This window comes from Ceratotherium simum, chromosome 29 (genome assembly GCF_057802395.1).
Source record: "Ceratotherium simum simum isolate JZ-2026a chromosome 29, ASM5780239v1, whole genome shotgun sequence".
NCBI lineage: Eukaryota > Metazoa > Chordata > Mammalia > Perissodactyla > Rhinocerotidae > Ceratotherium > Ceratotherium simum.
The window spans coordinates 27917079-27929051 of record NC_141928.1 but is presented as its reverse complement, the minus strand read 5'-3'; the positions used below and the strand labels follow the sequence as shown (position 1 = coordinate 27929051).

Genomic DNA, 11973 nt, shown 5'->3' with positions numbered 1-11973 from the left:
TTAGGTCAGATTAATGTTTAGAGGTTGGCCATGATTGGACCGGTTTAACAGAGGGAAAAATTAAGCCCTGAGACTTTTGTTTCAAGGAGAAAGTTGGTGGTAGGACTTTTGGTGGATTTTCATTCATACAACAAATATTTATTGAACACACCTGCTATATGTCGGCATTGTTTTAAGCTCTGGGGATACAGCCGTGGAGAATCAGGTGAGGTTTGTGCCCCGAGGGAACTTGGGAACTTGAACTTCAAAGGGAAGAGAGACAATGAACAAGGAAATAAATAGTTTCATGAGTTTCATACATTTCCATTCAGTTTATTGCCCTTGGAGGCCGGATGCGCCATGCATAGCTTTGCCTGTATATACCTTGTGCATCTAGACTGAACCTGGAAAATTGGGCACAGATGGAATTATAGGGGTGAAACACAGTTCTGCCAAATATTTACATGATAATTATGGAGCTGTGTAATCACTGATACTGTGATTCAAATCAGCTTAAAGTTTCTGCTTCACAGCCTGTAACCCCAATACTTAGACAAATGCTGAGTTTAACTGAACCCCACAGGTAGGCATCTTGTTAGAATGGAACTAATCTCTCCTAATTTATCTGATCAATATCGTTTGTCTTGAGAAAAAAATCTACAGTGAAATGGCCAGTCTTTCATTTTATTCAGTGAAATTACAGGTTCCCTTTCATCCCCATCAAACACTTGGCCTGTTGGAATTAGAGGTCTGGTTCCCAGCTCTCTCTGGCTTGAGGATGGTGGCCTGGCTGACATCAAAACTTAACAACTTCGTACCAGGAGCTGTTGTGCTTGTGTTTACATGTGTCTATTTATGGTCGTGTTTGGGGATGATTGTTTTTTTAGAAACTATTGTTGTTTTCTTAATGACTTTCTAGTACTCAGCCTTTGTCACTTGTTTGGCTGAGAGAGAGTAATGGGTGGGTCTTTGGTTTGGCCCAAAGAGAGTCTCAGTCCTCTAGCATGATAATCTGCCTACCAAGTTTGTTGGAGTGAATGACTTCCAGATCTCTCCCTGCTTCCTTTAGACTTGGCACATTGTGAGGAGGAAACCCATGTGTGTTTCCCATGTGGTCTGCCTTTCAGGAAGGATCTTTGCTTGGAGATTCTGGACTCCACAGTGATGTGGTTTTTCACTGTTTGGAGCAAAAGTGACCCCCCCTTTGGAGTTGTAATTCTGCAGAATTTTCCACCGAGCACCACGGGAGTTGACAGCGTGCGCTTCTGGGCTCTTGTTGCCCCGTCGTGCCCAGGTGCTTCAGTGTGGCATTACCCTGGGGCCCGGCTGCAGAACCAAGCATCTTTTGAGTAGGAGGAGATGAGAGAGACAATCTATCTTGCAGTCGAACTGGTGAAGTCATAATATTTTTGCAGCCAGTGCTGGAAGGTGAGTCACAATGAGTGTGATTCAGGCCTTGCTTTCTTACCCAAGGTAATTTTGAGAGGTGTGAAGTCAAGAAAGACCCACAGTTGTCGCTGCCCCCATAGAAAAAAGCCCTGAGCGCTGAGCTTCTGTAGCCAAGACAGGGCTCCGGCCATACCTGGAAACATTCCCGTCTCTAACTTTATGTCCCTCGCTTGCCTCAACCATGAATAACCTCATTCAGAAAATGCTGTCAGTCATTGGCCCGCCTTTCAAAGTCTGTCTTGTTTTTTTATCTTGGTCATGTTAGCCATGTTTTTCGAAAGGAGAAAAAGTTAACTTTTTTCTACAATTAATATCTTAGTAAAAATCCACGTAACTAAGAGACTTGGGACGTTGGTAACGTCTTAGTTTGGAAATGGGAAATCTTACATTTCAGAGTAAGTAAGCAGGGAAATGATCAGACCCAGAACATATTTGGAAGACATTCAGATAGAAATGGTTGCCTTAGATATCTAGAGCTTTTGCATTTTTAAAATATTAGGAATTATTAGTTAAGCTTATGAGTTCACTACATACCGATTGGATGTTGCCTGAGAGTTGTTTTCAAGGGTGAAGGAGCAGGATGCTGGCTAAGGGCAGGAGGCCTGTGCTCCCAGGTCACAACTTTGTGCTGAACTAGAGGAGTGACTTTGAGGAAGCAGCTTAACAGATTGGCTCTCAGTTTCCACATCAATAAACTGAAGATAATAAAGTGACTTTGCAGGGTGTTATGAGAATAAAAATGGCAGTGAGGGTAGAGCACCTCACAGTGCTTAAAACATAGTGAGCACTTAATCAATTGTAGCTGTGGTTCACATTCATTATTATTATTGAAACTCCAAGGTATTATTTGGAGCGCTATGACTGTGTAAAATTCACTTAGACACACATAGTGAAATTGGAAACTGCAAAGAAAACTAACCAAAGTGGTAGAGGAATTGAAAAGGAGACCTATAAAAAACCAGTTTGAAAGAAGCGATTATTTACGGGGGAGAAGTGAAGACAGGAGGTGACTGAATGACTGTCTTCAGGGTGTGGGAGGCGTCGTTGTGTGGAAAATCATACCCAGCTGTTCTCCATCTCCACTGAGGTCGACAGAACCAGGGCAGACGGGACAGGCCAGAGCCAAAGAATGAAAGTGGAAGCAGGAGAAATGACAGACTATAAATCAGGAACAAACACAGAGAGAGCAAGGGGGGACGCAGTCTCAAGGAAGGTGCCAGAAAAGTTCAGTCAGCACTTCCCATGAGCTCCTGTGGTGTAAAAAGTGTGGGGGTTGGTCCCCCTGGTTCAGCCTGCACCCCCATCTCTTGCCCTGGGCACCAGCTTGTGCATGGTTCGTGTCCATGGGTCTTACCCAGAGCAGCTGGATCAACCTGGTCCATGTTGCCTCCTCAGGGTGCATTTGTTGGAGACATTTCTGGTTGTCACAACCCGGGGGGCACGGGGTGCTACTGGCATCTAGTGGGTAGAGGCCAGGGATGCTGATAAACATCCTACTGTGCATAGAACAGCCCCCACTACAAAGAATTGCCTGGCCCCCAAATGTCAGTAGTGTTACAACTGAGAAACTCTGGTTTAGAGGAATAGGACAAGGTAGCATGGGCTTCTTTTTTTGTTTTGTTTTGTTTTTGTGAGGAAGATTAGCCCTGAGCTAACATCTGTTGCCAATCCTCCTTTTTTTTTTTTTTTTTTTTTTCCTGAGGAAGATCGGCCCTGTGCTAACATCTGTGCCCATCTTCCTCTACTTTATATGGGACGCCACCACTGCATGGCTTGACAAGCAGTGCGTCGGTGCGCGTCCAGGATCCGAACCTGCGAACCCCGGGCTGCTGACGCGGAGTGTGCGCACTTAACCGCTGCGCCACCGGGCCGGCCCCAGTATGGGCTGCTTAAGGCTCACCAGTTTACACCAAAGCATTTTTTCTTCCGTTTACACCAAACCATTATACTGAATGGTTAGAAGACTGTTAAACATTTGCTATTCTAAGAAAATGTGTGGATTACATTATAATCATGTGTTTCTTAGCTGTCTGCTATACTTTGGTTTAAAAATATTTATATTTCTAAATAAGCCACTGACTCTTTGTATGGGGAAAATAACATATGCATTAGAGCTCCAGGGAGTATGTTGCAGACATCACCTTCCACGCTCCCTCTGCCCAGCTTTTCGCTGGCCAATTAATCGCCGCATTCAGGGACTCCCAAGGCAGTACTGTCCTGCAGTGAGAATGTGGTGGCTGAGACTAAGGCATGACGGTGGGTGGGGAAAAGTCCCCAGGGGCCCAACACAGGCCAACAACAGAGGGAGGATGCACCCAGTGAGTCGCATCAGCGCACAAAAGACTGACGCTCTGGAAACATCGCTACTCCGTGACTCTGAGAATAAATCACCCTTTCTTGACTTAATAACACATTGCTGTTTATAAATAATATAAGTATATGTTGTGTGCGTCCATTTGTAAACTTTCGGAGTCTTATGAAATCCAGACACAGCATGAACACACACGCTATATTTGATCCTTGCATAAATAGCACAGATTTTAATTTTATCCCAGTTATGGATATCTGGCGCGTGTGCCGATACTCTGGGCAGACTGGTGTGAAATTTAATTTGAGCAGTTAAACACAAGGGTGAGAGAGTGCAAAATAAACAAGCACACGCATTTCCAGCCCTACAGCATTTGGTGTGTTAACAGGAAAAGCACCCGAATCCTCTCTCTCTGTTATTTTTCCCTGGTGACAATCAGATTACAGATTGTGTGGAAAGGCACAAATCCTCCATATCTCCCATGCCACCCCCATCTCCCCCTGAAGGTTGCCTGTGGCCATTTCATTTGTGAGCTCTTCAGAGTTGGAGTTTTAGTGAAGAAAAGTGTACAGGTTTCCTTTTCAGATTTGAAGTTAGAGATTCCTTTGGTTTCAGGAAAAGGAAAACTGTCTTGCTGAGAACATCTTGGAAGGGGGAACAGGAATGAAATTGGAAGTGATGAGGAATAATAGAGTTGCAGTTCGACAGACAGGGATGCGGATCTCAGCTTGCCACTTACAATGTCTGTGACCTTTGGAGAGTAATTTAAAAGTCGGTTCCTCACTTTACTAAATGGGAATAATTCCAGCCTAAGAGAGTTGCCAGGAAGGGGCACAGTGGTGCACACGGGTGCTCGGGGAATGTCAGTTTCCTTCCTCCTTACCGACACCTGTAAGTCCAGCCTGAATGACACTTGCTGCTCATGACGGAGGAAGTGCTAATGGTTGCTGTCAATGATCATTCATGTTGGTAAAAATGGCAGGCATTTCAATTCTTCCCTCCTTTAATCACCTCCCTTTAGGAATGAGCCAGCACCTTGCAACCTGCTCACCCCCAGTTATAGATCATTCTGGGTATTAAGTACACAAGGAGCTTTTGGTCTTAAAAACACCTCCTTGTACCCGAGGAATATGTTTTGGGGTTGGAGGAGGGGCAGTACTGTACATGCATGCAGTTCACAGACTCAAACTCATAAGACGCAGCAAAATGGAATGCGTGAGTGTCGTCTTCTAGTCCAAAGAAGGAATGTCTGCTTACCGTCAGTAAAACTTCCCATCTTTCCATCCGATTTGTTTCCGCAGAGGAGCGCGTTGTCCCCATCGAGGTGTGCCGGTCCAAACTGTCCAAATACTTGCAGGGAGTAGTTTTCCGCTGCGATAAGTGTACCTTCACCTGCTCCAGTGATGAGAGCCTCCAGCAACACATCGAAAAGCACAATGAACTGAAACCCTACAAGTGCCAGCTCTGCTACTACGAGACCAAGCACACGGAGGAACTGGACAGCCACCTTCGGGACGAGCATAAGGTACTGGCCTGGGACTTCCTGCCCGTGGGGGGCCCGCAGCGGGGCAGAGGTGAATCCAGTCACACCCACTGGGTGCGAGACACAGACATGAACTAAAATAATGTTTAAAATGAGAACCAGTTTTTTCCTGTTATAAAAGACATATAAGGTCATTTTAGGAAATTGGAACAGAGAGATGGGGATAAGGAAAATCACCCAAATCCAACTGCTTAACATTTTTGGCCTCTTCTATGCCCAGTTTCCTTTGTTTTACATAATTGTGATTGTTTTTATTGTTGGTGCTGTAGAGTCGAGTCAATTCCGACTCCTAGCAACTCTGTGGACAGTGGAGCCAAGCCCTGCCCAGTCTTTTTGCACCATCCTCTCACCTTCCGGAGCTATATCAGACAGTGCTCCACTGCTATTCCTAGGGTTTTCACGGCCAATTGTTTTGGAAGTGGTGGCCAGGTCCTTCTTCCTAGTCTGTCTTAGTCTGGAAGCTCCGCTGAAACCTGCCAACCATGGGTGACCCTGCTGGTGTTTGAAATCCTGGTGGCATAGCTTTCAGCATCACAGCAACACGCAGCCGCCACAGTAGGACAACCGATAGACGGATGCTGTGGGTGGTGTGGTTCCCTGACCAGGAAACAAACCCGGGCCACGATGGTAAAAGCACTGAATCTTAACCACTAGACCACCAGAGCTAGCTAATTGTGATTATACTATACATGAAATAGGGTATCTTCCCCCTACCCTTTTTTTTTAACTTAACATCCTAACAGGAGTATTTCTCCATATTATTTTACATGTATTGTCATAAGGGTTGACAAATTTTTTCTGTAAAGGGCCAGATAGTAAATATTTCAGGCTTTGGGGACCAGACGGTCTCTGTGGCAACTGCTCAATTCTGCCCTTCCAAAAAGAAAGCAGCGATAGACAAGACATAAATGAGTGGGCGTGATTGTGTTCCAATAAAACTTTATTTACAGAAATAGGCTACAGGCTGTGGCCCCATAGTTGCTGGCCTCTATTCTGTCTGATGGCTCTGCCCCTGTGTCCCTCAGTCGTGTAGGTTGTTTCCAACATTTTGCTAGCTACAAAGATTTTCCAAGGCATTGCTATTCATGTCTAAACGCTATAAGAACTGTAAAAGATGTGTTTTACTTGGGAGGGGGATTGATAAAGAACAGATTAGTATAGGACATAAAATAAGGAGTTTGTGGAAAAAAATGTCTCCTAGAGGTCTACTGATTGGAGGGTGAAATCATACAGGATGGCTTCCTCACTTCTCATCGGATTATTTGGCACATCAGCAATTGAGAGGATTGTTTCTGGTTTGTGTATTGCCCAGAAGGCGGGGGGGTAGGGCCAGGATTTGTGTTTGTTTCATGAAAAGAGACTATTCAAATGCTTTCTAATTAACCAACAAATCCAAACATCCAGTGAGTGTTTACTTAAGGCGCAATGAGAAACACTTCTGATAATATTTCCTTCTTCCTTGCTCTGTGTCCCACTCAGTGGAAACACAGCTCCTGTTTTCTGGCCATACAAACCCCAGTTATAAAGATTTTAATCTGAATCATCTGCAGCCAAGGCTTAGAATTTTCCTAAGGAGTGTTGAGAGAGAAGGCTGGGCTTTATCACTCAGCCACAAGTTAATGGTTTTATGGCAAATATTCTGCTTTGGAAGACATTCATTTTCTAATGTGCCCAAAACATGAAAGTGGAGAAGAAAAGCCTAAATTATCTCACATAAAAACTTTGATATCCTTTCTTATTCAAACTTCCTGGGCATTTCTGCCCCCAAACTCAAAGGAAAATCACTCATCCATCTCAAACCAAGCTTTCTACATTTGTGCACGTGTCTTATTTATGTAACCACCTCAGATCTTTTTATTATAGTGTTCAAGCCTGCAGGTTGGAATTTGGGGACAGAGCAAACTAGGAAGAAGATTCTTCTCCAGTTGTTGCACAGTAGCTTGTGAGTCACTGGGGAAGTCCAGGGAGGTTAGAAACCATGAAATGTGGAACTGGAGGCTTCCGGAGCAGGGGTGGAAGGCTGGGGCTTCAGGATCTGCATCAGGGAAATGGGTTGCTTAGGAAAATAGGGGCCCAATTTAGAGCTCTTGGAGCCACACAGACGGGAGTTTGAATCTTGTCTTCACCATTTACTGTACAACTTGAGCAAGTTCCTTAAATTTCTCTATTTTCTGATCTGTAAATGGGAACCATTATAGCTTTCTCAGAAGTTTCGTAAGATTGAATGAGGTCCTCGTGTTTCCCCTCTTTGAGACCCACTGTGTTCCTCAGTCTATTTGTGAGTTGAACTGTGCTCAAATATGACAACAGCTGTACCTATCATGAAGGCAATTATGTTCCTGAAGACCTAAAGTACATTATAAAATCACTAATTACACCTTGCATTTTATACACAGTCTTTGATGTTATATATTCACTGGGCCATGTCTGTTCTTTTTAATTTTAGTCTTGGTCATGGTTGACCAGCTTATGAAGTCCAATGAGCGCCTAATTGGGGCTAAAGAATTGCCACCCTCAGCATGCCTAATGATTTTCCTCTTTGTCTCAATTGTTGTTAAGTTTCTGAGTCTCGTGCGTATTCTGACAGCAGCACTTTCCTTTTCCCATTTTCTATTTCTTCTTTTTGAAATGATGAGTATGAAATGCAGTTAGAATTTTTAAAATAATTATCCAAGCGCTATTTTATAAACAAAGATAGCAGTGCTGCTGAAACTGAATTTTTGACTGATAGGAGATGACATTATGCACTAGTTAAATATGTTCATTTATCGGGGTGAAGGATATACAAAAGTCTGATTTCAGCATCCGTGAAAGAGGCATAGGAGTGTCAATGTACAATGTACTAAAGAGAAGTTTGCTGATAATTCAAATACAAAAATCAGGGACCATGAGAGAAGAACAAGAAATTGAAGGCATAAGAATTGGAGAGGAAGAAATGAAACTGTTTTTGTTCAGAGACAGTGTGATCTTTGTGGGTAGAAAATCCTAAGGAATCTATAAAAAAAAAATGCTGCTAGAATATTAGTGAGTTTAGCAAGGTTGCAGGATATAAGATCAATATACAAAAATCACTTATATTTCTATGTAGTAGTAATGGACAATCTGAAAATGAAATTTTAAAAAGATCAATTCTATTTACAATAACATCAAAAATAATAAAATACTTCATAAATTTAACGTAAGAACTGTGAGAGCTGTACACTGAAAACTACAAAATGTTGTTGAGAGAAATAAGAGAACTAATTAATGTAATAGGTGCAATATTCATGGATTAGAAGACTCACTATTGGTACTTCTTCCCAAGTTGATCTATAGATTTAACAAAATCTCCATCAAAATCTCAGTAGGCTTTTTTCTTTGGCAGAAATCAATATGCTCATACTAAAATTTATATGGCAATGCAAAGAACCCAGAACAGCTTAAATAGTATGGAAAAAAGAACAAAATTGTAGGACTTACCCTTCCTGATTTCAAAACTTATTATAAAGTTATAGTAATTGAGCCAGCCCTGAAGGCCTAGTGGTTAAAGTTCAACGCACTCCATTTCAGAGGGCTGGGTTCGGTTCCTGGGCCCGGAACCACACCACTCGTCTGTCAGTTGCCATGCTGTGGCAGCGGATCACATAGAAGAACTAGATGCACTTACAGCTAGAATATACAACTATGTACTGGGGCTTTGGGGAGGGGGAAAAAAGAGAGGAAGATTGGCAACAAATGTTAGGTCAGGGCAAATCTTTCCCAGCCAAAAAAAAAAAGCTATAGTAATCAAGTGGGTGTGGTATTGGCGTAAGGATAGATGCATAGATTGGTGGTGCAGAGGAGTCTAGAAATAAACCCTCATATATGTGATCAGTTGATTTTTATCAACGGTGCCAAGGTAATAGGGAAAGGATGATTTTTTAAATAAATAATACTAGAACAATTGGATTTCCATATGCAAAATAATGATCCTTGACCTTACATCACTCCCAACACAAATATTAAATCAAAATGGATCATAAACCTAAACATATGAGCTAAAACTATAAAACTTTTAGAAAAATAGCAGAAAATTTCCCTTGGGTTAGGGAGAATTTTCTTAGATATGATACAAAAGCTATGGATATCAAAAGAAAAAAAAACTGATAAATTAGATGTCATCAAAATTAAATTTTTGCTCTTCAGAAGACACTGTTAAGAAAATGAAAAGGCAAACAACAGATTGGAAACAAACATTGGCAAAGTAATTATCTAACAAAGGACTTTAACCAAAATATGTAAAGAACGTTTACAACTCAATAATAAGATAATTCAATTAAAAATGAGAAAAAGATTTGAATAGACGCTTTATTCCTGAGAATATACAAATGGCAAGTGATCACATGAAAAGATGCTCAGTAAGACTCATCATTAGGGAAATGCAAATTAAAACAACACTAAGATATCACTGCCTACCCACTAGAGTGGCTAAAATGAAGAAGACTGATAGTTCCAAAGTGTTGGCAAGGATGTGGAGACTGGAAATCTCATACAGTGCTGGTTGGAACATAAAATGGCATAGCCACCTCGCAGCATTTTGGCAATTTGTTTAAAAGTTAAACATACACTTATCATCTGATCCAGCAAGTCTACTCTCACGTATAGTGAATGGATAAACAAAATGTCCTATATCCAGGTTGGAATACTACTCATCAGTAAAAATAAATGAGCTACTAATACATGTAACAACATGGATAAATCTAAAAACATCATGTTAAGTGGACAGAAGCCAGACACAAAAGACTGCATATGGTATGACTCCATTTATATGAAATTTCTAGAAAAAGCAAAACTGTGGAAACAAAGCAGATCAGAGGTTGCTTGGGGCTGGAAGTTGGGAGCAGGAATTGATTACAGACCATATGAAGGAACTTCTTAGAGTAATAGAAGGATTCTCAAACTAGATTGTAGCAAGTGTTGCACAAATGCATAAATTTGCTGAAACGCATTGAACTGTTCATTTAAAATAGATAAATTTTATGGTAAGGAAAGTATACCTCAATACCTAAAAGATGCAACCCGACACATAGTAGGTCCTCGATAAATGTTAGTTTTCTGCAGTCTTTTCTTATAAAGTTGATCCTGGGAACAAATAGATCTGCAAGCTGCTCGAGATCCAGATTAATGCGTAAACTGCCAAAAATAAGATGTGCAGTAGACTTAGCAATCGGTTCTAAGCAAGGGTTCACTATTTTTTTTCCCTGTAAGACTATGTGTTGAGTGCATTGCTCATTGCATTCTTCCACATATAGCTTTAGGTGATTTTGTGTGGTGGAGAGAATCCACAGAAGAAACTATAAGATACTGTAAGATGTATTTTCAGTCAAAGGATTTCATTAAACAGAGCTGGACGTTCAAAACTAGACTTCTGAATTCTGCCTGCAAAACTTGTAAACTTCAGAAATGTCTCTAAAGATGTCAGACTGTATCGTTCATGGACTGGACAGAACACTGGTACACAGGAAGAGTCCTTGAAGTCAACTATGCCATTCCATTTAAGAACCAAATTCTCAAGTGCACTGGATTTAAGCTGCCATGTTTATTCTCAGGAGCCAAGGTGAAGTAGCAAAGGAATGACAATCAGCATCATCATTTTTTAGGTGACACTTGTCTACCTAGACCTTTATCTTTGTGCCAGTGAACAAGGAATCACTTGTAATCTCTTGGAATCTAAAGTAAACAGTGTAGGGTGTTTGAAATTTTATTTTTTGTCCCTCAACTCCCTTTTTTTGATCTCACTAGATTTTCTAGAAGGCAAATTGTTCTTTCAATCCCTCTCTCCTTTCCTTCCTTCCAGTCCTCTCTCTTTCTCTCGCTCTCTCTCTCTCACACACATACACACACACACACACACACACAATGAAATCATGTTATCAGTAGTGCCATTTATTAGCAATGCTGGTGAAAGATGAAGACTTAACATTTCTAGGAACCTTGAAGTCATGAAAAAAAAACAAACATTGCACTTCTCACATTTAAAAAAAAAATGTTTTTTTTTGAAGAAAGTTTAAGTATATGCAATACCTTGTTAGTGTTCTTTATGGTTCATGAAGTCTCTCTGCTAGTTTAACGAACATAAAAATATATTATCTCTAACTTGGTTTGCTCGTAAAATTGTCATGTTCGGTATATTAAATTTAGAAGGATAGACTATTCAGGCAATACACACTCACTAATTGAATTTACTTTGAAATGGTTTTAATTTTTTATACAAATGGCGCCTCAGGCAGCTGAACTCTAAGGAACCTCGTGTCTCTTACTTTTTGCCAGTTTGGGGGAAACAGCAGAACATTAAGCTCGGAAGGAATCATAAACATTTTAGTTACGCTGATAAAATTGTTCAGCTTTCTGGACTAGTGACATCCACGGTGGCAAAAAAAGTCACATAGAACATTTGCTTCCAGCAAAGGAAATGAGAAGAAATAAAACAAAAGATGAACCTTCCCCCCACTTCGCGTCATGAAACATACCTTTGGCCGTGTTTTTGGGTCGCGTTTAGTTTCTGAACTAAGTCCTAGCAGCTTCAGCTTTATCGACTATGAGGATTTCTGCAAGTGGAAGGTTTCTCTAGATTATCATTTCATCTCTGCTTTCCTTCATGTTAGTCCTGCTTCCTGATTTGTCAACCATAGACCCATTTCTTTTCTGTATTTTGGAAGACAGAGAAATCAGAAGC

At 41.2% G+C, this 11973-nt stretch overlaps 1 protein-coding gene across 10 annotated transcripts in view; it reads left to right on the top strand.

The window, feature by feature from the left end:
- Positions 1-11973, top strand: part of ZNF462 (zinc finger protein 462) — a 137603-nt gene that overhangs the window by 108989 nt on the left and 16641 nt on the right. For all 10 annotated transcript variants that reach the window (XR_015548965.1, XR_015548966.1, XM_087419347.1 and 7 more), the window contains one exon: positions 5038-5261. Coding sequence is in view for 8 of the 10 variants with exons in the window: in XM_087419347.1 (XP_087275473.1) it covers positions 5038-5261 (224 nt within the window). In the remaining 2 variants the exon portion in view is untranslated. The remainder of the gene's footprint in view (positions 1-5037; positions 5262-11973) is intronic.